The sequence below is a fragment of the Vipera berus genome, assembly GCF_964194415.1.
Source record: "Vipera berus genome assembly, chromosome: Z".
NCBI lineage: Eukaryota > Metazoa > Chordata > Lepidosauria > Squamata > Viperidae > Vipera > Vipera berus.
The window spans coordinates 51,819,870-51,846,870 of record NC_138205.1 but is presented as its reverse complement, the minus strand read 5'-3'; the positions used below and the strand labels follow the sequence as shown (position 1 = coordinate 51,846,870).

Sequence of the window (27,001 nt, the reverse complement as noted above, 5' to 3'; positions counted from 1 at the left end):
CAAAGTAAAAAGTTGCAATTCCCACCCCACAAAAGCTGTCATGAATCACATTCCCCAGTTAGAGCAAAACGCGGGCTCTTCTCTTCGGCTCCTCAGCCCACCAAAAGCTTATCAGACAATGTCCTTGAGTTCCCACACTTCTACATTGTTATGTATAGCTAAACCAGGGGTAGGCAACCTCGGCTCTTTTATGGCTCATGGACTTCAACTCCCAGAATTCCTGAGTCAGCTATGCTGAGTTGAAGTCCATGAGCCATAAAAGAGCCAAGGTTGCCTACCCCTGAGCTAAACCATCAAGCATTTATCCAATCCCCATTTCTACATCTGAACTCTAAAAGAACAAAAAAGGCACATTAAAAGCAAAGGTAAAATGGCTACTGAATCTCAGTTGTCAAAGCGTGGACATCCATTGTCACAGCGTTGACATCCAGCCCCCCCCCACTTAACAGAGAGGAGTAGTACTACAATTTAAACAGAAGTATAGGTTAAGGCTTATTTGGGGTTTTGTTGTAGAATTTACAGATGAGCCCATTAGCTTTCACATCAATAGATTTTCCCCATGTGAAATTGGATATCCCTTCCACTGTACTAAATACTGCAACTTTCCTTTGTAAAACCTAGAATCAAGAATACGTTTCACTTCATAATGTGTTTGTCCAGCTACCAGTAGGGGACCAGGTGCTTTCTTGGGAGGAGGTTGTAAAGTAGATCCCCAGAATGGTTTTAATAAACTGCAATGAAATACAGGGTGAATCTTTCCTAGAAGTCGTGGGAGTTTCAACTCCACCGTGACTGGAATTATGATCCAGACATTGGGAAGGGACCTAGGTATTTCGGTCCCAACTTCTTACTAAGCAATTTAAGTTGTAGACATTTTGTGGAAAAATAAACCTTTTCCCCAATATGGAAAGATTTCTGGGGAGACCTTTTTTTATCAGCTTGCGTTTCCGAGGCTTTTTTCAGTGTGGTTTTAGTTTTGTCTCAAACTTCCATCCATCCTGACATCCATTGTTCAAGAGTCTGGGAGGTAGAGGGTCCTTGAGGATACTCAGGTATGGGGTTGAATTCTTTCCCTGTAGCAATCTTAAAAGGCGTGAAACCAGTGCTGCTATGAATGGTGGTGTTGTAAGCCACTGAAGCGAAAGGGTCAGCCCAGTTCATTTGTTGATAATCCACATAACACCTAAGGTACTGCTCCACTATCAAGTTCACTTTTTCAGCTGCCCCATTCATAGATGGGTGAAAAGCTGATGACAACCCTTGTAATGAGCCAATTATTTTCAGGAACCCCCTCCAGAACTTGGCTGTAAACTGCACCCCCCATCAGAGATTATTCATTTTGGCGTGCCATGTGCTTAAGGAACATCTTGGTTAATCTCGGGGCTGTCGGAAGTCCCTTGCAGGCAATGAAATGAGCCTGCTTCAAAAAAAGATCAATCACAGACCATATTACTGTATTTCCCCTGCTTTCAGGTAACTCAACTATAAAATCCATTGCAATCTCTTCCCATGGCTGGGAAGGGTCCGCAACTGGTTGTCATAGTCCAGGGGGCTTCCCTGGAATTCTTGTCACTGCACAGCTTTTGACATAGTTTTCCATGTCCTTTTACAAACTCGGCCACCAAAACTGCCAGCGAATTAAATGTAGCATTTTCAAATAGCCAAAGTGTCTGGCTTGTTTCACATCATGGCTCCATTGCAGTGCATGGAGGTGGAGGGTTTCAGGCAAATATAATTTTCCCCCTGTATAAGTTAATCCATCTCTACAGGTTAAGGTAGTTTGATGGTCTTTAAACCATTGATCATTGAGGAGTTCCTGCTTCAGCTTTCTCGTCACAGGATCATCGAGGTTCAGATTTGTCATAGACAGGGTTTTCTGTGGTGTTAATTGAGAAACAATCTGTGGCATAGGCATGATCGAATCATTGACTTGTTCACACTGGCTCTTATACTGGGGCAATCTGGATAGACTGAGCATCAGCCAAAAAGTTTTTTTTCCCCGGTATGTACTTTAGGGTGAAATTAAACTGGTTAAAGTATTGCGCCCATTGTATTTGTTTAGGGGAAAGTTTGTGAGGAGTTTTCAGTGCCTCTAAGTTTTTGTGATCAGTTTATACTTAAAAACACACCTTGCTCCCTTCTAGGTAGTGCTGCCAGGTTAGTAGAGCCCAACAAATTGCAAAGGCTTCCTTCTCCCAAACTGCCCACCTCCTCTTGCAATTGGTGAACTTTTTTGAGGTGTAGGCACAAGGTTGTAGGACCCCCTCATGATTCTTTTGCAAAAATACCACTCTGACTGCCACATCGCTAGCATCAGCTTGAATCACAAATGGTTCCCCCGGGCAGGAGTGCTTTAAGACTGGCTCGACCGCAAAAAGTCTTTTAAATTTTCAAAAGCAGTTTGACAGTTCATAGTCCACGTTAGCAGTTGGTCTGGGTGTGGCTTTCCTTCATCTTAATCCATCTGTTAGAGGTAAAGAATTTCAGCAAACAAAGGAATGAATTGAGGGTAGGAGTTTGCAAACCCCAGAAAGCTTTGAAGCTCTTTTAGAGTCTTTGTGGGTTGCCATTCAATTACGGCTTTCACTTTGCCAGGATCCATCTCAATGCCCTCACTGGAGATCCGGTAGCCAAAATACTCCAGTTGGGTTTGGTGGAACTCAACACTTGGATAATTTAACATACAATTTAGCATTTAGTAGTTTCTTTAGCAACTTACACACTAAATTCACATGGTCAGTCATATTATCGCTATAGATTAAGATGTCATCAAGATACATCAAAAAACCCTTGTATAGATGATCATACAAGCACCTGGTTGATCAGCTGCATGAAAACAGCTGGAGCTCCTTGTAGTCCAAATGGCATAACTTTGAATTGATAGCTGCCGATAGGACAGTTAAAAGCAGTTTTCGATTAATCTCCTTCTTTTATTCATATTCGGTAGTACGCTTCTCTTAGATCTAATTTGGTGAAGATATGGCCCTTTGCTAGATGAGTTAGTAGGTCCCTCAGGAGTGGGAGGGGGTAATTTTCCACACTCACACAGTTTAACCCCTTGTAATCTACACAGAGCCTCATCGATCTGTCCTTTTTCTCTTTAAATAACACCAGAGCCCCCACTTGGGATTTAGGCAGCTCAATGAAGCCTCTGGCTAGATTTTTATTCACATACTGTTGTAGTTCCTCCATTTCTAGGGAAGACATGGTGTACATTTTGATTTAGTCAGCTTGGCCCCCAGTATTAATTCAGTGGTGCAGTCATTTGGTCAGTGCGGTGGTAGGACTTCACATTCCTTCTCACTAAATGCTTCCATTAAATCTCGTATTCCCTGGGATGAGTGGCTCCCCTGGCAGTGGAATGGTGGCTATTTTCACTGTTTCTGATGGTGGATCGGGCTCTGCTTTAACATCAAAAGAGCCATGAGGGGGGTTGGGTCCTATCGGCAATCTCACAGTCCTCATCCCTTTTCCCACCAAATGAAAGGCTTCCACTTGTCTAGCCATGCTAGACCTAAAATCACAGTTTCCGTCATTTTCGGAGCCACCACAAAATGGATGAGCTCCCAATGTTCACCTATTTCTAAATGTACTGGTTCAGTTAGGTGGGTGACTAAGGTTTCTCCCATTAAAGATCCATCTGCTTGTTCAAATCTCATGGGTTTGGAAAGCAATCTTGCTCATATGCCCATTTTAAGGGCAGTTGGCAAGCTGGTAATGCATTGGGAGCACACTGAGTCCACTAGCACCTTCAAATCCATTAGTACCCCTGTTTTAGGGACTATGAGCTTGGCAGCGAGTGGAAAAAGGTGGAATGGGTTGACTCACCATCGGGTCATTTTCCCCTCATCGTCGCTGTCGTAGGAAGCCAGACTGTAGTGGATCCGGCTGGGGTCTTGACTCTCTCCTGCATAGGTGATGCAACTTGGGTGACGGGTTTTTGGGTGGCGTAGCTTGACTTTTCTTTGCTCAGCTGCTGAGTGGACTTCTTCCTTTCTGGCGGTCCCGATCTACCTCTCTACTGGGGATATGGGACCGGACAATTTGCCGCTCGATGTCCCTAATGACCACAACTGAAGCACTTGATTGGTGGTGCTGGAGAGGGCCTGGGTGATCCAGCTGCTTTTATCACTGGTCATCTGGCAGGTTCTGGTCTTGGAACCAGTTTGAGAGTTGCCAACCTTTTTTGACGGGTTAGCTCGATATCTATCTTTACTGATATTTGGTACTATTCTTGTAATCAGTCAGGAACTCCTTGGCAGACGCAGGCCTGGAACAGGTTGCTGTCCAGGCCCTTTTTGAAATGGTTCTGGCCACCAGTCAATAAGGCCTGCGACCCTTCTGAATTCACGCACATAATTCATTGCCGGTCTGCCAGCTTGCTTCACTTCATGAATGACTTTCTTTCCTCTCAAGGCTATGGAATTGTCTTCAAATCGGGTTCTCAACCCCCTAATGAATAGGTTGAAATTCCATAGCTCAGGTGCTTGCTCGTTGTACAGACTATTGAGCCACTCAGAAGCCTCTCCCTCTAGGTTAGCTGCAACGACATCAACCATTGTCACCTGGTTTGGATAGGCATCACTATTGTAGTTCACATAAGAATGCACTTAATTCAAAAAGTAAGTTAACCTCAGGGTCCCCATCAAATGTAGCTTTTGGGGGGGGGGGAGAAACAGCCAAGCTTTACTGTCAGTCTAGCAGTGCATTCACCCATAATGCTGTATCAGGTTATGATGGAGGTCTCTATCCCATTTCTTCCTGGGCCTGGCATGGTGATGAGGACAAAGATCAGGGCCATGTTGTCGGCGACACGGCTCAGGGCTCTGTCAATAGCAGTGACAGTCAGGGCTGCCCTTGGTCAAAGCCACCCAGGTCACTGTAATGGTCAGGGCTCTCCCTGCGCTGGGGACAGTCCAGACCATGGTAATGCAGGTAGCGATCAGGGCTCTCAGAGGGGCAATGGCACGCAGGACTAATATACCGTTCTCAACGCCCAGGGCTATCACATCGACAATGAAGGGCTGGACTCAATGACCACCAGTGACGATCAGGAGTGGCACACTGTTGCTGACGGTGCAGACTTCTATCCCACACAGGGCTCGAGGCTAATGCCGGTGACCACAAAGGTGGGGAGGCAGCCCTGGCCCCTAGTATGGGATTAGAACTTCTCCTGGTCAGGGAACTGCCCGTGCCTTATTCATCTCCCCATTTGCTGGTAGACAGTGGACAGGTGATGCGCTCCTTGTTTCCCACCTCCAGCCCTTCAAATATCTCCCTAAGGTGCTCGACTGACTGGCTCTGGACCGCAGTCAGGTACTTCCAATCACCTGAGTCATGCGACAATGCCATCTTTTTCACCCCTCATCAGGAGAGCGTGTCCTTTGGGGAGCTGGCAACGAGCATTTGGTTTCGGTGACTTTCGAAAAATCTTTCTTTGGCTGGCTCGTTTCTGATTACTTTGGGTCTCCACTAGGTAGGATCCACTCAGATGACCAGATTTGCTCTTTAGTCTTTGATCTTGCCCCCATTGCTGAAACACCTGAGACTGCTTTCAATTGGCGCAATGGCCTGTGCTCCATCCACTGATGTAACAGCTGTGGCTACGGTGCCGGTGACAGGGTTCTCCTTCTTCTCCATATTGGGATCTTCCTTGAGTCTTTGTCAGCCTACTTTGGGTAGGTGACTGGAGCTCAGAACCCTGTAATTTTACAGAAAAAGGGAGTCTTGGGTTAATGTCATGGTTCTGATAGATGAAACCAATTAAAAGAACTTCAAGGCAAGAGTTTCTTCCTCGAAGAACATTTATTCAGGAAACAAAGTATCAGCAGTTACATAGTTGAACCCAAGACTGAGATTCTCTCCCCCCAGATACAAAGTAACAAGTTGCAATTCCCACCCCACAAAAGTTGTCATAAATCACATTCTCCAATTAGAGCAAAACTGGGCTCTTCTCTCCGGCAGGCTGCCAAAAGCTTATCAGACAATGTCCTTGAGTTCCCACACTTCTGCATTGTTATGGCTAGCTAAACCCTCAAGCATTTACGCAATCCCCCTTTCTACAACTGAACTCTAAAAGAACAGAAAAGGCACATAAAAAGCAAAGGTAAAATGGCTGCTGAATCTCAGTTGTCAAAGCATGGACATCCATTGTCACAGTGTTGACACAGGTTGCATTACGAAAAAGCAGCTAACATAAGTTCATATAAATTGGATTTATGCATTTGTACTACTAAACTGAACAATAACTTTCTTTTTGACTCATGAGAATTCAGTTTTTGTAGTTTTTAAATTATGGTTTATGACTTAGAGTGCTCTGTGAACCAGCTACTTATGGCCACAGCCTCAAAATTGAGGCTGTACATAATCCATAGATAGCCCTTGACTTAAAATTATTCATTTAGTGACTGTTTGAAGTTATAATGGCATTGAAAAAAGTGACTTACTATCAGTTCTTGCACTTATGACTATCGCAACATCGTCATGGTCATGTGATGAACATTTGGGTACTCAACATACACCGTAGGTATTTATGACAGTTGCGGTATCCTGGGATTATGTCATCTTCACTTGTGACCTTCCCAGCCAACTTCTGACAAGCACAGTCTAATGGGGGTAAGGTGAAAGAACACCCAATCTACTTAACAACTACAGGAATTCACTTAGTTGTAAGTTGAGGATTACCTGTATAAAGTCAGCTATTTGTAAATTTCATGTGGTTGGAAAACTATTTTTCCCCAGTCATAAATTGGGTTCATAATACTGTTAAGTTGGTTGGGCAATCTTGAATCCCCATAGCAATTTCCCCCTGAATATTTTCTATGTGTGATTATAACTGGTAAAAAGTGATGGCAAAGTTTAATCCCATTTTGAGATGGAAACATATATAAACACTGATATCCACCCTACAAAGGGCATTTAATAGTTTAAAAAAACTTCAGAAACACGGATTCTGTTCACCTAGCATCATTCTTACATGTAAGGTGTACTCAACCTGTCAAAGAATGTGGCAAATGGCCTTTGTTCACAGATACATTCTACCTCATTTTGAGATAGAGTTTCTTTTAATTTTGGCTTGTTGAACATACCATAATGGCCTCTTTCTACAGTGTTATGGGGGTGGGGGAGGTTCATAAGGTATAATCATTGGATTATAATATTGCATGACATAAAACTAATACATGGTTGGATAGTTGTTGTTAGTGCATAGCCATTGTGATTAGTTTACAATTCAGTTTATTATGAAAACCTGGCTATTGGGTTAATTAAGCAAATCATGGCATAGAGATAAGCTGTTTGGTACCTTCTCTTGGTACATACTAGGCCCCCTGATTTGGACTATTTTTTAAAAAAAATAAAAATTCCTTTTATTATTTTTAAGGGAATCTGATATACTGCAAAAAAACACACCAGCCACAGTGTTTATATTTATGGGGCAGAATAGCTCTATGTATTATGATACATAATACATACATAGCCTCAGGCACTTTAAAGTTCCAGGCATGTTACCAGACCTCAAAGTTGCCTCTTCTTGCTTTAGTTTAATGTACAAATACAGCTACCCTGTTCACTATATGTTATATAAGAATGTAAAATGTGATGCTTTTTTCTGCTCCCAAATTCTGAATTACAGTACAATGCTGTAAAGCAGGGACAGAGAAATTAAGAACCCCAGATGTTGCTGGACTGCACCAGTGGTATGGCTAAAGATCAGAAATGATATGGGGTTGATCCAATAACAGCTGGATGTTTGACCTTATTCCAAAAAGTTCTACTCATTCACAATCTGTCCAGCTCTCAGGGATTACAGTGAGGAGATGTCTGGACCATTAAACAGCATCACATGCATTTCCTTGTGTTAACACTGTCTTCACGCTTTGCCCATTTTATGGTACTATTAAGAACATCTTCCACTGATTTAACTTCCATTAGAATGGAAACATGTAAGTTTAGTGAGGATAATCCATGTTGACTTTTTTAATGAATGGAAAATATTGCATTTTTTTGGCTTGCGGGACTTTTTCATTACTCACTTGACCCACTTCCCTCTTTCTCTAGGTGGTGTGGGAACTGCAGCAGTCCAACTCTGCAAAACTGTGGAAAATGTCACCATTTTTGGCACAGCATCTTCCTCCAAGCATGAAGCCCTCAAAGAGAATGGGGTGACTCATCCTATTGATTACCGGGCAGCTGATTATGTGGCTGAAGTCCGGAAAATTTCTCCCAAAGGTTAGTAGAGGCTGAAGAAAGGGATGGGGCGGAGCAAGAGTCTGAAATTTCCTTCATTTTCTGTGCTCCTGTTTGGGACACTCTGGTATTATGGGAGCTGAAAAGAACTGGCATAATTTGAATGATTTATTATTTAGAGTTTTAATTTTTAACTTGCAGAGCATGACTAATCATATGAATTGAAATTAAACAAATCAGCCAAAATCTGCAGAAAAATGTCAAACAGAAAGTATGGTCAGGGGGGTGATGGTGATGGTAGGATTGATGTGTCACTGCAGGTTCTTAAAAGAGATTCTCTCTTTTTTTGGAGAAATATTGCTCTCCAAAGTTGGCAGCCTATGTTATTTTACGTACTTTCATTATAACTGCAGCCCAGCTTAATCAGGGTCACCTTTTTAATCAGCTTAAATAAATAACGTGAGTTGGTGGTGCTTTGTAGACCTATCAATTTAAATTAATCTTTCAAGGATGAAGATTACTGGATTCATTCTGAAATCTGCTCAGACCATACCTTTATCAGGTTTAATCAATATATATCAAACTGGGAGCAAACTTTAAGATCCAAGCGTTACTAGATTTGTTCCCTCTGTATAAGAATGGTTAACTAAACTGTGTGAGTATGCTTTGATGTCTAGAAAGACTTCATATCTAATCTTAGCTACAATTCAGTCTTATTTGGAAACAACTTTTGGATTATAATTCTATACATGGAGTTGTGGCAAATCCGGGTTATAGAGTTAATGTTTTAGTTCGATATGTAGCCTGTCCTACACATTACTTATAGTATTTTTCTATTGTATGTTGCTTATAGCTTTTCTTTTTCCTGTTTTCTGTTTTCCCTGTTACGTATTTTTATATTTTAATAGGAACATGTTTTAACTAGAAATGGCATATTAAATTTCTTACGCTGCTGTTAAGTTGTTAATAGTATGTTGAAATATGTTAGTCATAAGAATTAGTTATTCAGATTGTATTAGTTATCCACCCATATTTTAATGCTTATATTGGTTTTCCCTTTATCTCTCTAATTCCTATATTCCTTTAAATCAGCGTTTGTGTCAGCATTATTTTTCCTTTTTCTTGGAATTATTATAATGAAATGAAAAAAGAAAAATTCAAATCATAGGCAGCACCCATGGATTTATTGGTAGATAAATAAATAAGTAGTAAAAACAAAGAGAGTGTGAGAAAATGGTATAGATGTTCTGCTTACAGATTTATGGCTGACTGAATCATAGATCTGAATAAATTATTAGTTTATATTAGAGGCTGATTTATTTAACTTTTTTTTTACAAAAACTTAATAGTAAAATGAAAAGTAACTGAAATTAAAATTATTGAAACTTGCTTAAACTGAAAATGCCACACAGGGAATTTTGTTTCCTTTCAGTTGAAATTTCCCATTAAACTATTTCTGTTTTTTCCCCCTCTTTTCCCTTTTAGGTGTAGATGTTGTTTTGGACCCCTTAGGAGGTTCAGATACCACAAAAGGCTTTCATCTCCTGAAACCAATGGGCAAACTGGTCACTTATGGTGAGTCAGAAAGCATTCCATCAAAGGGCGGCTGGAATTCATCAGGAGTTGAGTCTCAACATCTTCTAAATCCCAAAGATCAGATCTGGAATTTGAGAATAAGTGTACCTAAATGAGGTCACTTTGCAGTGTCAAGACTCGTTCCCTGAAATTCAAACAATAAGTAATGATATAACAGGTCTAGTTTTCTGGATGAAGCCAAAGCTCTCATAGTGATTAGCTGGATGCTCTAGTGAAATTTGTTCTTTTTAGATTTTTTTATCCTGTCTTTATTATCTTTACAAATAACTCAAGGTGATGAACATATCCAACATAGCTCCCTCCTCCTATCTGCTCCACAATAACAACCCTGTGAGGTGAGTTGGGCTGAGATAAAGTGAATAGCCAAAGATCACCCTGCTTTCGTGCCTAAAGAGGGACTAGAACTCACAATTCCCTGGTTTCTAATCTGGTTCCTTAACTATTAAAAAAAGTGTGTGTTTGTGTGTGCTTTGGGAAAAGAAAATCTTTTCCCAAATCCCATCCTTGCAAGCTATTATTTTGTTGTTGAGACGGAAATTGACTTTCCTCTGCTTATATAGAGGGCAGGGGTAGATTGAGTTAGACTGACATATATATTAGTGTAGCCTAGAATGTCCTCAACGTCTTGCAGATACTTTATTAAGTTATAAGGAGTATAAATTCCTAATACAGTTTTGGAATGAGATTTGTAGCCTGCTCTTATGCTGCAGTACTTTGCATTTAAAGAAAAAGTCATCTTGATTTTCCAGGCATTGTTGCCAGAGTTACAATATTGAGGATATTTCTCAATTTTGTAGGTGTAGCCAACTTGCTAACAGGACAGAGGAAGAACCTGATGGCTATGGCAAAGACCTGGTGGAATCAGTTTAGCATCAATGCCTTGCAACTGCTTCATCTCAACAAAGCAGTTTGTGGCTACCACCTGGGCTACCTTGAGGAGGAAGTGGAGCTTTTAACTGCTGTGGTGACCAAGCTAATTGCTCTCTACAATCAGGGCAAAATCAAACCAAAGGTGGATTCTGTTTGGCCCTTTGAACAGGTGAGAATGCTTGGCCACCCAATGAGCTACTCTCATATCTTGTGTTCCACAGCAAAAAGGTTGCTGCCTTTAGCTTAATTTATTCCCCTCCAAAAAACTAACATCATTACAGAATTCAACCCCAGCAATTATCTCCAAAACCTTTAAGGAATGATTCCAGAATGTTAGATGCCTGATGGCCATCTGCCATACTCTTTAAATAGTGTCAGTTGAATCTCCAGTATATAGATCACATTCATTTGGTTCACCTTTTAAATGCTTGGGGGGAGGCAGGTTCATAAAAAATTTCTGGCAGACTTTTCAAGGGCAAAGACCATGAAAAGAAAGTATAGAAGCCAAAGTTGTGTTGAAGTTTGTGTAAAGCCTTTTTTGACTGATTTTGCATTTGTCCTTCTGATGACAGAAAGTATTTTAAAAAGTGAGTAAGCAAGCAAGTGGCTGAGTCATTTGGCCAACACTCCCTCTCCCACATGTACATGCTTCACTTTCAAGGCAGATACTACTAAAAAAACAAACTCCAAATCATGTGTGATTTTAGTGAACAGTGAGTATATATTAAAAACAGAATGATGAGTATAGCTAATTTAGAATGTACCAAATTGGGAAAGTCTGACATATACTGTATCCTTGGATGCATTCTTCTTGGTCACAAGGAATGAAGTGGTGTGGTCCTTCTTCTGATGCAGGTGGTTGATGCCATGAAGCAGATGCAAGAGAAGAAGAATGTTGGGAAAGTTGTCTTGGTTCCTGAAGTTCCACCGAAGGATGAAAACAAGAAAACAGAGAATTAAAGCAAGGGGCATGGGTGAACTATTTGACCTCAGGTTGATTTGGGGGACTTTTTTTTAAACTTTCTCCCCTCCCCCCCACATCTGGCCCTTGAGGGAAGTAGGAATGGACAGGTGTCTCAATGCTGTTAATGGAGTAAGTGATATAAGGACTGAAGAAAAAATGTCTTTTCTTGTGATTAGTTGACCATTTAAAGTTGAGGCAAGCTTTTGAGTTTCATAAAATCTTTACAGAGTGGAACTTAAAAGATTGCCCCATCCCTATGAAATTATTGGTTGGTCTAGTTCAGGGGTAGGCAACCTTGGCTCTTTTATGATTCATGGACTTCAACTCCCAGCTATGCTGACTCAGGAATTCTGGGAGTTAAAGTCCAGGAGTCATAAAAGAGCCGAGGTTGTCTATCCCTGGTCTAGTTTAAAAGAGAAATGCAGCGCTTCTTTTGCAATCTTGATATTTTGCTCTTAAAGGAACCATATAAAGAATTATATGAAGAAGTAAAAAGTACACAACACAAACATATGAATTGGCAGTATCTCAGATTTCTTGATCTTAAATTCACACACTGTTGTTGTTTGTCTCTATGACATCTTCTCTCCTTAGCCATCCTTAGTTTACCTCTGAATACTTAATGACTAGTAAGTTTAAAATGTGTAAAACACCCATTGTTTTAATAGCAATTGACAGTTGACAGTTTCCATAGAAACAAATCTTTGAATTTGGAAGGACACATTTAATAAACAACACACTAGATATCTTGCAGCTGGAGGGAGATGTGAGGAAGGGAATTTTGTCTCTGCGGTATTCATTTACCTTTGTGTAACAAAGCTACCACTGCTTCTTACAATATGAAAGTCCTCTGTTCTATGTAGCCAAAGCTAGTATATCATATTTTTTTGTCAAAATCTACTATGGAGAATGCAAGTATGGGAAATCAAGGAATTGCCATTGAAGGAAGCTGGAAGACTCCAAATATGACTTCATTTGGAGACAAATACTGTTTCCATTTAATGGGTTATGTAGACAGACATTTATTTAATAATACTAAACAGCTGAGTAGTCTGTAATCTCAAAATAGTAATATCATGTTTGTCATCTCCAGCTTTTGGCTTGATATGTGGCTGTTCTAAGGTTTAACTATAAAAACAGAGATGTTCTTAGTCAAAGGTAGGAGAAATAATTTAGTAACATTATTCCCTCTTACAATTGTTATTTAATTTTGAGATCAGAAATATCTAGATGTGCATCTGTGCCAGTGCTTTGCAAGTTACATCAGAGATGAGCCTAGTTCAGGCTTATGACTCACTGCAGAGGAAATATTCTCTTAATATTTTTATGTTGTAGAAGAAGGGCCATAGGACCAATCCTGTACAAGAAACAGATTGGGCAGGAAATAGTAACAGATTTTTGGATTTGTAAGATTCTATCTTGAGATGAAAAAAATCAATTGGTCACTTTGAGAATGTATCCATGAACTATTTCTGCTGAAGACTTCTTTTGTTGAATAGATTAAGTCAGATCCTATTTCATTAACCACTATTTCTGAAAGCTCTTCCTTGAGAATCTTCAGAGGGTGTTTGTGTATTTGTGTCAGTAAATATTTTTTACTGTTTTAGGAATTTGATCCTCAGCACTGAATTATCCATTTCTAAAGTTCCTCCTCTTTCCAGGAGTGTTGCCAATCTATTTTGGGCGAGGCTGTTATCCTTCATATTCCAGTAAACAAAATATCCAAGAAAAGGGTCCCAAATTGCTTCCTCAGCCTTTTCTTTCGATTCTTAACAGTTAGTTGTGGCTGAGAAATCCTAGGTCTAATATTATGTCTTTTATTGGCCTAGGAAAAATAGATTGTATCAGCTAAGCATTTTTCTTTCTGGTAATTCTTTTTCTTTCAGCCATCAGAAAGCCATCTATGAAAATGTTGAGACCATTTCATTGAGACAAATATGTGTGTGAGAATGGAAACTATCTTTGACATCCTTTTGGCCCATCAGCCCTTGATTGCTCATATTATTTAGGGGGATCCTCAGCTTACAATCTTTTGCAGGACTATGTTTATTTAGCATGTCTGTTTTGTGAATAGAACATTTTCACAATTCTTGCACAATGCTACAGCTTTTCAATCTTTAGTATTGCATCTCATTCCTGATACGTAATTGGGGGCGGGGGACAGAGATTCATTTAAAAAAAAACATCATGAAATGGGACATCGTACCTTCAATGTAATATAAATATTTTCTTTTCCTTCCTAAACATCCAATTGCTGAAATGGTTGCCATCTTGTTATTATGGAATCAATAAGAAAATATATTTGCAAAACTTCAACTTGAGAAGGCTATTTTAATACACCTTGGCTGTTTTCCTTGTACAACCCTGTTAACCATTATGGTGAGTAACATATGAAAGGAAGCATCTAGTGCAGTCACTGTGGAGAAAATCTGGCTTGGAATACCAAACATCCATTGGATACTTCTAAGCAAAAGACTGAAGTTCTGGAGGTGATTTTTCTTACTGTGGATCATTCCTTTTATTATTTTGTATAAATGTTTTGAGATTGATGAGTACATCATTTCTAGAGGCTCAAACAAAGGCTACCAAGCATTTTTAAACATTATTTAATTTGCCATGTTCTTACTATGAAAGATAAGACAGTACCAGAATACCAATTAATTCATGGGATCCTAGAACTGGGAGGAACCAAATAGTCGGTTGTTTCAAGGAGCCGATGCTCAGTGCTAGAGCATATGATTTTTGTGCAGGTAATTCCAAATCCAAGCTATGCTAGATAAAGTTAGGAGAGTGGGGAAGAATGTTGGCCCAAAAACTTCCAATGTTTTTAAATAGTTTAATATAGTGTAAGGCAGATTCCTAGAACTTCCTACCTTATGGAAGGACAGCTGGTTAGTCAACCAGCCACTCATTTAAGTCAAATGCAACTTTTCCAGTTTAAAGCCCTTCAGAGATATTGAACTTTAACTTTCAGCATTTCCAGCAGAGAGAATATCCAGGTTCCAAATCTGAAGGGCATCGGGAGGGGAAAATGCAGAGATCTGATCTGATATGCAGGTAACTCAATAGATATTGGAGACTAATCTAGAGCATGAGGCTGTAGCTCTGATTATCTGATGTGGCATTTCTTCTGCCACTTATTTTGTACACAACCTCATACCTTTTGATATTTTTAACCATTTCCCAGGACCTACCAAGGTCCAATATTTTAGCTTCTGGTCTTAAGAGTATAGGTCATTAGGAGTTTACAGATCCCAGATGTATGATCAAAAGAGAAAATGAATTCCAAATTTTGTTATTTTGAACACAACAGAGAAAAAAAAAGACATGATCAGCTGTGATCTTCCAAGCTCTTACAAAATAATTGGGGGAAAGGGTGGGATGGGGAGAGAATCTATTGTAAAACTTCATGGGTTTAGATCGTTTTTTTCCCCATTCCTTCCTTCCTTGCTGCTGCCTGGTGCCTTAATCGGGATCGCATTCCAAAACATTTCTAACCTCATCATTGTAAAATTGTAATGAATAGCCTTGCCTTTAAAGGAACTTATATGCTGCATGGTTATTCCCAATTTATTGTGCCTTGTTCCAAACAGTGAGTAAGGTCTAATTCAAGAAGCCTTTGCCAATGCTGACTTGTTAAAAAGGAATGCCCCATCCCAAGGAGACGGTGTGAAATGTACAGATGGCTTCTGTTCCCTAATCAGTGAGGACACCTGCATAATAGGATGTGTTATTACAGAAATGCATACATTTTGATGCTATTAACAGATACAATGAATTCTCCTAGATACTGTACGTTCAACCTTCCGTATAAGAGCCATCAGATAATTTTTGCATAATACTATGAAAGTGTGGTTTAAATCTCCTGACCACTATTTCTGAAACTTAATGGCTGGAAGCTCTTTTAAATTGAGTAGATGTATGGCTTAATGAACCTCTGTCACATGATAAATATGGAGAACCTGAATTCTGTTACTAGTATAATTTGTGGAACTTTGATTGAGACAGAACCAACTCTTTCCTGTAGTGTGCTCCAGTGCCTTTGGGAAGAGATGGGCCAAATATAGCTTTCCATGTATTTCCAATGGTACCACAAAGGAAAAACTGTTTTTAACCCGAAGTAGCAGCAAGTGATGTTCCCTTCCTGCAACCTTGCTCTCTCATGCTGGAATCTGACAGTTTTTAAATGTTCTTCCTGAACAGAAAATAACTTTATCTTTGTGCTAAAGTGGATTTGTCTTACTACTACTCAGCTGTATTTCTTTTATACAGAAAACATCAAATTTTAAAGCACTATAACTATACTGTTTGTTGCCTTGCTGATTAATATTGTAATATTGAACTTTTTATCATCTCTTTTATTTTGCTTGACTGCGTGTGTCTGTGTGCCTGCATGTATGTATTTCAGAGAATGGTTTTATGGGCCATTTGTAATAATAAAGCCTTTTAATCTCCTCTCCCCACTTTAAAATTAAAATCACTTGTCTTAACTAGTTAAAACAATATGCTTACCCTCAAAGTTAAAAATGTGTGGGGGTGAGATGAGGGGAGAAATAGGATATTTTCTTGAATTGTCCATAAAACAGAATACAAGGACAATTTTTATCACAAGAAGCCTTTCTTGAGACATTTCTTGCAAGATAGGTGATAGATAAAACTCCAAAATGACGCTGCCTAGATTGCCATGTGTAGAGCAGTTTAATTGAAAAAGTGCCATATTTCCTGCTCAATGAGCAACATGTAGCCTGAATATTATTGAAGACCCAAAGAGCATATTTTGAAAAGCCTGTTTCCTAGGGCTGAAGTGGGTCCTCAGTGCTATGAACTAACAGCAACCCTCTTACACAACAGCTCCCACAACTTGATCTGGCAGTTCATACCAGCCCACCTTATTTAGGGATCTCCTCAAATAAAGAAGTGAAAGAGGCAAAGGCAAAGCTCCCTCAGGGAAACGATTTGCAATGTGCCAAAGTTAACATCAGAGCTGTCTTTAGAGAGATATAAAAATACTTCTAGAATGAATGAAATCTCTAATATTTGTAATGTTCTCAATTATAGATAGCATAGTATGTGATGTTGATGGGAAGGTCACTCAGAGATTCTCAGTTATCCAGGCTATGGTTGTCCCAAAGATGCTTTTTTTCCCCAAAAGGCAACTGTACTTTCTTGGTTTGTTGCTTTTTTTAAACGTTTCACTTCTCATCTGAGAAACTAAGAAAGTCAGTTGCTTTTTGGAAAAAAGCACTTTGGGCCATTGAGAGATATAACACTCAGAATGTAAAATAACAAGCTTTACACTCCTTTTGTAGACCCATTATTGTCTTTGATTATCAGGATGACTGAGTTCAACTGTCCCTCAGATTTAAACACTTCAAAATTCTGAGTTCAGAGGTAAACAAATTCTTTAAGTTTTGTTTCACTTTCTTTAGTTACGTCTGATATAAAAACATTTAAAATATTTTCTTTCCATTATCGTCAATTAGCTTTTCCTTTTGTTTTTAAAGTGGCATTTGGCATTTTGTTAGGCTTTGGCTCACCTGTCTGAGATGGTATAGGTTCTCCTGCTTGAGCAGGGGGCTGGACTAGAAGACCTCCAAGGTTCCTTCCAGCTCTATTCTGTTCTAAAAAAAATCCCCAAAAGAGTATTTAATCAGCACTGGGAGAGATATTAGTAATGAAGGCTAAAGTCAAGGTAATTGTGGGTCTTTCAAAGGCAGGAAAAGCTCTCCCTTCCTCAAAGCAGGGCTGTTTTTACTTGCATGATTGTTTTAGTATGATGTAGGCTTGAATGACAAGCAGTAGATATCCTGGCCCTGCAATGCCAGCTGTGGAATCACCACTGTTGCCAAATAGATTTCCCCCATGCTAGGGAGTTACTGATGAAGAAAGGCTGCTGGCAGTGAGGGCAGGCTGCACAGTCCCCTAGTAACTGGTGATGGCACCTGCCCACCTCCTCTGCTTTGGGTGGCCCACCGCTTGTTTGTCTTTATGGTTCAAGATGCTTTTTCAAGTCTTTATGGTATTTGAAAAGAAGTCCTCTTCTGCTTGCGCCTGCGTGTGTGCCTGCGTGTACGTGTGTATCAACAAAGCAAATGTGCCAATGCTGTTTACAGATTCAGACATGAAATTGTTAATCTGCCTACTGTTACCATATGCCTTACGTGTTTATTGGGTGTTTCATTAAAAGCATAACAAAAACGAGAAAAAATTGTCCCGTGACTCTCATCTTTCTGTTCTTTCATAGTTTGTGTGTGTGACTTTCCCAGCACATAGGAGAGTAATTTCATTACTGAGGTTTTTTGAGAGCATCTCACGAGACCTAGGAGAAGGGGTGGGCAACCTCGGCCCTTTTATGACTTGTGGACTTCAAATCCCAGAATTCCTGAGTCAGCATGCTGGCTCAGGAATTCTGGGAGTTGAAGTCCACAAGTCATAAAAGAGCCAAGGTTGCCTACCCCTGACCTAGGAGGAAGAAGGAAATTGATATAGCTGCCTGGAATAGTTTAAACCTGTCTAACACTTTAGTTGAAACAAAAGGGAAATTAAAATGTAAACTGCCCTGAGTCCTTCGGGAATAGGGCGGTATAAAAATTTAATTAATTAATTAAATAAATAAATAAAATGACAAGTGCTATGTAAGAACAACTATATGTGAAGAAAGGCCTATATACAGTAGGAACTGAGGAACCTGGCTTCTAAATTCTACCCTAGTTATTATGCTGTTGGTAGCTGCTAGATATTGTAGCTTAGCAACATCTGAGTGGCTACAAATTTCCTGCACCTGACTTTGTGTGATTTGGTTCTCATAACTATTTCCTGAAAAGGTTAAAAAAATACAGTTACTGTTTGGAGGAGAAAAGGACATAGCTTATTTGATTTTGCATTCTGAACAGATCACAATCCACCCTGGAACTTTCTAAGTTTTAAACCATGTTGCAATAGGAAGCTAAGGTCATATTAAAATAAAATCTGTGCAAGACTTGTTACTCAAAGCCTGCAGAAAGTGGGAAAGGTTCTGAATAAAATGGCAAGCTTTGCACAGAAGCAGAAACCTATTTGTTTGCAATGCTGGAAATTCAGAGTTACTAACAAGGATAACTAGAGAGAGAAATGAAGAGTACTTGTGTTTCTTCTTTCTTTGCTTCTGGGAGTCAGTGTCTCAAAATATAAAATTATTCTGCTTACATCAGCTGCATCCAATATCACAATGTGATTTAAGGCATGATACCAGATGAGATGCACAAATGTTTCTTGTATCAACTTGTACTTTCAAAGTAATATCTGCACTGGGGCATGATACTTTCATTTACAAGAAAAGCAACTCTTTCCTCTTTTGCATAATTGCTTAGATCTACAGTTTTCAGCACAATATCCAAAGGCAACTGTAGAAGTACATTTTAATTGAAGAAAAAAAGGAAACTCCCTTAGACTTTGACAAATATTATGAGGAATGTAATGATCTAAATAACTAAAACACCACAAGATACTAGCAAGGCAACTTTAACCATATGTTACAATCCTCTCGTGATTCTTTTGAACCCCTGTGACATCTATATGTACTCGGCTACAGTATTTCTCTGGAACACCAGTCAAGACAAAAATGCTTTTGTCTGAAAAACTTTCTGATATATATAAATTACTTGCCGAGACAGATGTATTTTAAAAGGGAGGCATGCAAGTAAGTACCTGTAGATGCTGTTAAGATAGTTGAGAGCAGGGCAAATACTACACCTAACAGAGAGAAATATAGCCCTGAAAGCTGGGAAATTAAAAATCCTGTCCCCATTGGTAGAAACCACTAATTGTTAAGTTAAAATTAAGGCTTGTATAGATAAATCAGTTTAAGGAAAAAGTCAATATTGGATGAGTTATACTTCTAGTTGCCAAAACCATTTCTGCAAAACAAAAGGGTGGGGTTACAATTACTTTATCCTGATGCAACTTTATTAGTTGGCCAAGTAATGCTCAGTGTTATATCAAAGTCTTGCTGAATATCAATACAAGATTAAAGGTCAAGAAAATTTATATCAACAGATAACAATGGTGCAACTTTGCATTTGTTTCTGGATAAGAACATGGAGTTGAAAATGAGGAACAGATAACCATGAAGGGCAGCATTTTTAGAAACTGAAGAAATGACAAGTAATAACCAACTTGATTCTTTACATAAAATAAAGGACTACTTGCTATAAAAATGTTGATTTTTTTTGTAAGGAGTACTGTATTAAGTATATATCCTCCCTCTATTTTATGTGATTAATAAAAAAAAATCATTGTCTCCCAATACAATGAAATTATGGAAGTAGAAATAATTACATCTGGAAATTTTCAGATTGCTGAAATCTAAAATACATTTGCAGAACAAGATGTGCCTATTAAATTTACGTACTGCAAATTAAAAATTTTAAAATATCTTTCACACATGGGCAGTCCCAAGCTTTTAGACCTCTTGGCATTATACAAATCAGGTGTATTGTTAGTGATTTAAAACTCTGTTCATTGTCTTCCAGCATGTTTTACCTATCTCAATTATTGCAAATCATAACTCCTAGTGTCCTGTCACATTTCGGCAAGCCACTGCTGAGAGCTGGTTCATCAACTGAAGAACCAGCTTCCCAGTCTAAAAAAAATGTGTATTTATCACTTTTACTCAATGCATTTCATTCAAGGTCAAGGATACTACAACATAAGGTCTGCATCCAGTTTTGGTCACCACATTACAAAAAAGATGCTGAGACTTTGGAAAAAGTGCAAAGAAGAGCAATTAAGAGAATTAAAGGCCTGGAGACAAAAACATATGAAGAACGGTTGCAGGATTTCAGTTTGACTAGTGTAGAGAAAAGAAGGACTAAGGGAACATGATAGCAGTATTGCAGTATTTGAGAGGTTGCCACAAAGATGAAGGGGACAACTTATTTTCCAAAGCAGCAAAGGGCAGGACAAGAAACAATGGATGGAAACTATCAAGGAGAGAAGCAACCTGAAGTTAAGGAGAAACTTCCTAACAGTGAGGGCAATTAACCACTGAAATAGTTTGCTGTCAGAAGTTGTGGGTGCTTCATTACTGGAGATTTGTAAGAAGAGACTGGACAGTCACTTGTCTGATGTAGTATAGGGTCTCCTTGACCTTGAACATCCCTTTCAGCTCTATTCTGATTTAGACTCAGTAACTTCATGGAAGTAAAAAAATCAGACTTTGAAAGAGCAGAATAGAAATGTATTTACACTTTTGAAGACTTATGGGAATACCAAAGACAATCAAGAAAATAAAAGCATCATTGACCAAATCAGAATATTCGCTAGGTACACATTATCAGCTCAGATAGTCATATTTTGGAATATTTATTTATTTATTTATTAAAATTAGAAACTGCCCATCTCCCTCACAGAGGGAGATGGTGTTGAAGACCTAAGCTTTCTGACAAAGTTTATGATGCTGGGAGAAGGAGAAGTGAAAGGAAAAAAAGAAGTAGAGGATGATCAGTAGATTAAAGGTAAAGGTTCCCCCGCACATGCGTGCTAGTCGTTTCCAACTCTAGGGGCTGGTGCTCATCTCCATTTCAAAGCCAAAGAGCCAGCGCTTGTCCGAGGACGTCTCTGTGGTCATGTGGCCGGCATGACTAGACGCCAAAGGCACACAGTACGCTGTTACAGTACCTTCCCACCGTAGTGGTCCCTATTTTTCTACTTGCATTTTTACATGCTTTCGAACTGCTAGGTTGGCAGAAGCTGGGATGAGTAACAGGCGCTCACTCTGTTACGCAGCACTCGGGATTCGACCCGCCAAACTGGCAACCATCTGATCAACAAGCTCAGCGTCCTAACCCACTGAGCCACCGCATCCCTTGATCAGTAGATAGAAGGCCTCAAATATAGCAGTGATGGGTGCGCCATAGCAAAATCTGAAGGACCAACTTGAAGATAGGCCATCCTGTAGAAATATAAATCTCAGCACCAATTTAATGTTACATCCTCATCCTCCTCTAGCCATCATAACTAGCCATAAATATTCATTGCTAATCCTAATGATTATGTGTCTCATGATATAACACAAGTTTGCTCTCTTGTAGCTTTGTTATGAGGTTGCAATCTAGCATTCTAGTATATAAAGAGGTAAGCTTTTTCACTGCCCCTGAACATCTCTGTCAAAGAGCGTTCATGTGGAGAAATGTACACCATAACACCACAATGCAAAGGTCACTCTTTATAGACCTATATGTAACATTATAATGCAAATATAAAACTGAGGTCACATCAATATGTCATAATTCGTATTTCTCATTTTGATGTCATCTTGGCTAACTGATGATGATTCTGGACATAATTGCTTTTACTTTCACTTCAGTTTCCTATGCAATTACAATTACAAAAGATCAAACTTAGATAAAGTTATTTATAGTGACTGTAAATCTCAGTCAGTGCAGAAATGTGAGAGCCCAGGAACAATCGTAATTCAGAAACTCAAGTTCCATGCAAACAAACTCAAGATCAAGGAATCAGAGCTGAGCAGAATCTTGTATCAGTCCAGAGGTCAGCCAGCAATTTCAGAAAGTTACTGTAGATCCAAAGTTTGAAAGAATTTCATTAAGAGAAGTTTGATCCCTTTTTTTAGAGTCCTGACCCAAGCATGCCTTTTTACCTGAGTCATACCTTTTTCTTTCAAGCAACCTCATTTAACTTATCTGTTCCACTTACTTGGTCTTTCTATGTATGCAAAGGGTGAGGATCCTTCCTGTCCAATCCCTGAGACAGCAAACTCAGCCCACTGTACTATTGTGGTTCTGTGACAGGTGCTGACTGTCCAGATCTGCAAGCTCATCTTTCAACAGGACCCATCATTGCTAAGCCTGCTATGCAGATACCTGAAAGTCTGCTGAGTCTTATTGCACAATCAAAACCTAGTACGACCTGCTTCTCTAATTCAAAGTTTAACTTGTATAACAAGTAAGGCAACTACTATGTACAACTAACAATTGTAAGGATCTGAACAGAGGCAAATATGGATTGCACCTGAAAGTTGAATTAGATTAGGAGAATTAGATTGATTTACATTTGCCAAGATAGAGACAAATCTGAAAAGTTGCTATGAAGCTATCAAGCTAAGCTTCCCATTTAAGTTGTTCTAGACAGATAGCTGGAAGAGCTTTAATGTCAAGTAGTAATTCCCAGAAAAGTTGCAAAGAACTATAACAGGTAACAATAAAACCACATCAGCCTGTGATCCTGGAAATTGTGTCCAAGAAGAATTCTACACATAAAGAGAGTGCTCCTTCTTTATGCATCAGTACTACAGGGAATATACCAGAACACAAAGATCTTGTCTTTGAAATTTTGATAGTCACTAGCCTGCAAAATCCCTAGTTTCTTGACAAGCCAATATACTGTAGTGGATATGGTGTTGGATTGGGACCAGGGAGACTGAAGTTCATCTTCAGCCAAAGAAGCTGATTAAGTGATTTTGTGTAAGTCACTTTGTCTCCATAGTTTACAAGGCAGGTATTGTGGGAACAATAGAATCGTATAATATAAATTTCTAGCATAGAATACATAGCTCATGTTCAGAATACATTTCCACAACTTTTCAGCAGTTTGTCCATTAAACTGGATGCAGAATCTTCAGGGTAAAACTAAGTTCCTTCAGCTTGCAGGATATACAAATATACAATATTTTTAGAGCTACTGAAGTATTTTTGTTTTTTAAAATACTATATCTTCTGCCTTAGAATAATTTCTGCTTATATTTTCCAGATGTGCAGATCCAGTTACTGCTCAGTTACTTTGGAAATGACCTCTGATATGCTTAGATGTACCCCTAGGCCTAGGACTATATCTCCAATAATTAAGATAGTATCCTTCTGAAGTGAAGTTTTATTGCCACTTGGTGGCTATAGCTGCTTACAATTCCACAGCTGATCCTAACAGGCAGAACGCATTTCAGAAATTCCTAAAATTTAATTCAGTATTATCTCAGTAAAAAAAAGGATGATTCATAATTTAGAATTTAAAGATTTCAGCTCCCCATCACAACTCAGGATACAGACATCTCTTAGGCTTTTAACCTCAGTGAAGTTCAATTCAGTTGAATGTGCTGTTACCTCCAAAAATAGAGTTTCTCACTGACTGACAAGTTTTTTTTTACTTTCAATGCTTATTGAGCTACTGAATAATAGAGGGGAAAAACAGGGTTCAAGAGGAGTCAACAGAAAGCCCTAAGCTCATGACTGCAATAGAACAAAACCTCTCTACTTCTTTCTGCTTTCCCCCATCACTCCAAGTGATAGTCAGTCCTCAGAATGTTTGCATACTAAAGAGCAGAGACGTCACCCTGCCAACAAAAGTGTGTATAGTCAAAAACCAAGATCATGGCATCCGGCCCTCTCAATTCCTGGCAAATAGATGGGGAGGAAATGGAGGTAGTGACAGATTTTATTTCCCTGGGCTCTAAGATCACTACAGATGGAGACTGTAGCCAAGAAATTAAAAGACGCTTGCTCCTTGGGAGGAAAGCCATGACAAATCTAAACAGCACACTAAAAAGCAGAGACATCACCCTGTCAACAAAAGTCTCTTGAGAAACCTATATGCGGGTAAAGAAGCAACTGTGTGAACTGGACATGGAACCACCGATTGGTTCAAAATTGGGAAAGGAGTCCGGCAAGGCTGTATACTGTCGCCCTGCCTATTTAACTTATATGCAGAGCACATCATGAGAAAGGAAGAGCTAGATGAATCAAAAGTTGGAATTAAAGATTGCCGGGAGAAATATCAACAACCTAAGATATGCAGATGACACCACTCTAATGGCAGAAAGTGAAGAAGAACTAAAGAGCCTCTTTAGTTCTTGTTGTAGGTGAAGAAGGCTTGAAAAACTTGGGTTGAAACTTAACATTAAGAAAACCATGATCATGGCATCCGGCCCTCTCAATTCCTGGCAAATAGATGGGGAAGAAATGGAGATACTGACAGATTTTATTTTCCTGGGCTCCAAGATCACTGCAGATGGGGACTGTAGCCAAGAAATTAAAAGACGCTTGCTCCTGGGGAGGAAAGCTATGGCAAATCTAGACAGCACACTAAAAAGCAGAGACATCACCCTGCCAATAAAAGTGCGAATAGTCAAGGCTAGGGTCTTTCCAGTTGCAATGTATGGCAGTGAAAGTTGGACCATAAGAAAGGCTGAGCGCCAAAGAATTGAGGCCTTTGAACTATGGTGCTGGAGAAGACTCCTACGAGTCCCTTGGACTGCAAGGCAATCAAACCGGTCAGTCCTAGAGGAGATCAACCTGACTGCTCTTTAGAAGGTCAGATCCTAAAGTTGAAACTCAAATACTTTGGCCACCTAATGAGAAGGAAGGACTCACTGGAGAAGAGCCTAATGCTGGGAAAGATTGAGGGCAAGAAAAGAAGGGGACGACAGAGAATGAGGTGGCTGGATGGAGTCACTGAAGCAGTAGGCATGAGCTTAAATGGACTCCAGAAGATAGTAGAGGACAGGAAGGCCCGGAGGGACGTTGTCCATGGAGTCGCAATGGGTTGGACACGACTTTGCAACTAACAAAAAACAACAGAAAGTTTCTCAAAATCCTCAGCTCAAAATCTTCTACTTTTTAAAATTCAAGCAATTTTGTACAGATTAATCATTACTGGAGTTAATTACTAATTACTAACTACTAGATTTTAATTTTAGGCCCCCTATCCCCTCAAATATTAAATGTCTAAATCAGTATAACTGTCTCTGTTTTCAGGACCAAATATTCACTATATTAATGTCATCCTCCAATCTCTTGTTTTTACCAAAATCTTGAAGGTCTGAATTTCCCAAAACTGCCAGCAATTCACCAGCAAGAAGCTTCCATTTTGAAAAATAATGATTGTTTGCCTGATTTCAAAGGTATGCAAAATGTAATATATCATGGTACTGAGGTGTGGAATATTTGCACCAGAAGTTTTATATAATCAGCCAGTATCTCTCTGGTGGTCTCCAAGGACTTTCATTTTGGGGAGGACAATTTTTCTTTTTTACATTTTGAAATGATTGAGGAAATTTAAGGAGCAATCTGGAGGCTTTATGTCCTGCAAAAACTCTTTAAAATTCCTAGGAACTCACATTATAGCCCTGCTTCCTTCTGAAGTGTATCTTTTGATATACTACACAGTATTGGTACAGCTCTCTAGCTGTCAGAAATAAGACACCCCCACCATAGAGAAGATTAATATTTATTCCAATCCCCAAATGATGGAATTGTATCATTAACATCTATCAATAAAAGAACCCCCATTGTTTTTCTTTCACCATAAATTATTCCTTGTCTCATATACATGCCAGCATGGTTCCATACAGTTCTTGACAGATTCTTCAATATCATTGCATGCTTGTAGCAATTGGACTGTCAATCTGTCAGCTGCCTGCTCCGGGGTTAAGTCACTGAAATATTCACATACACATAATTCTACTCATCCAATCATTTTGTTCTTAACCCCCCCCCCAGTCTGACTTTTGCATAAAGTAAACAACATTTTCTTCCCATTGTATTTTATGCTACCTGCAGAAGCAAATATTTCCATAAACCACACCTAAAGTTGACAATGTCCTGCACACAAAGGAGTTTACCTAAATTTGATCTTGCTTAACTTGGAGAGTACCTGTACATGATAATTGTATAAATTAAAATATATTAACTGCAAATATTACCACAGTGTAAAACCTTGGGAAAGCCAAAGCTGGAACATTAACATATTTACATCTATAAGATATATTGCATAGTTCTTTCTGAAGATGAATGCTTCTATTTTGACAGACCAAGCTGTGAGGGACCAATTCATTCCCTTCCCTTTCCTGCCAAGCCCACAAATGTCTTCCTTGACAAGACCTTTTCAGCCTTAGCACAAGCCCTTCATCAGAGGCTGCAAATAAATGAGCCTTATTAGGTCCCCTGATCCCTCAGCCTGTCTGGTTTGTCTTGCTGACTCCCACATGAATAATGCAACAAAGGAAGGTCCTGCCCAGCTTATGGTAGGTGAGAAGCCAGCTTGTCACTTCCCTCAGATGCCTTGTTGACCCAACACAGATGCTTGGATTGACTCTCTGCTCTTGAATTATTCACCACAGATCAAATTAACATGGAAAGAGGTATTTCTCATATGGTAGTTTAAATATTCATGAAGTTTCAGAGTTTATTCTTCTTTTTTCAAGCCTACTCATTACACCTGGGTAAAATGTGGTGAAACAGGAAGAGGAAGGTGCACATGCATGCATGTGCAAAATGCTGGTCTAGAAAAGGCCCCTGTGAATATCTCTGGGCATGAAAGAGGATTGAGGGAGACAGATGCATAAACAGAGTGATAAAGCAGGGAATAATGCAACAAGTAGTCAAGGAAAAATTG

The 27,001-nt window shown here is 39.3% G+C and overlaps 2 protein-coding genes across 2 annotated transcripts in view; one reads left to right on the top strand and one right to left on the bottom strand.

Moving 5' to 3' along the window:
* VAT1 (vesicle amine transport 1) overlaps positions 1-17,813 on the top strand; it is a 30,128-nt gene extending 12,315 nt beyond the window's left edge. Inside the window, exons 3-6 of the mRNA XM_081345156.1 lie at positions 8,059-8,229; positions 9,673-9,762; positions 10,581-10,822; positions 11,509-17,813. Coding sequence (XP_081201282.1) covers positions 8,059-8,229; positions 9,673-9,762; positions 10,581-10,822; positions 11,509-11,613 — 608 coding nt within the window. The 3' untranslated portion in view covers positions 11,614-17,813. The remainder of the gene's footprint in view (positions 1-8,058; positions 8,230-9,672; positions 9,763-10,580; positions 10,823-11,508) is intronic.
* Positions 1-27,001, bottom strand: part of PSME3 (proteasome activator subunit 3) — a 449,122-nt gene that overhangs the window by 198,022 nt on the left and 224,099 nt on the right. The window lies entirely within an intron of this gene.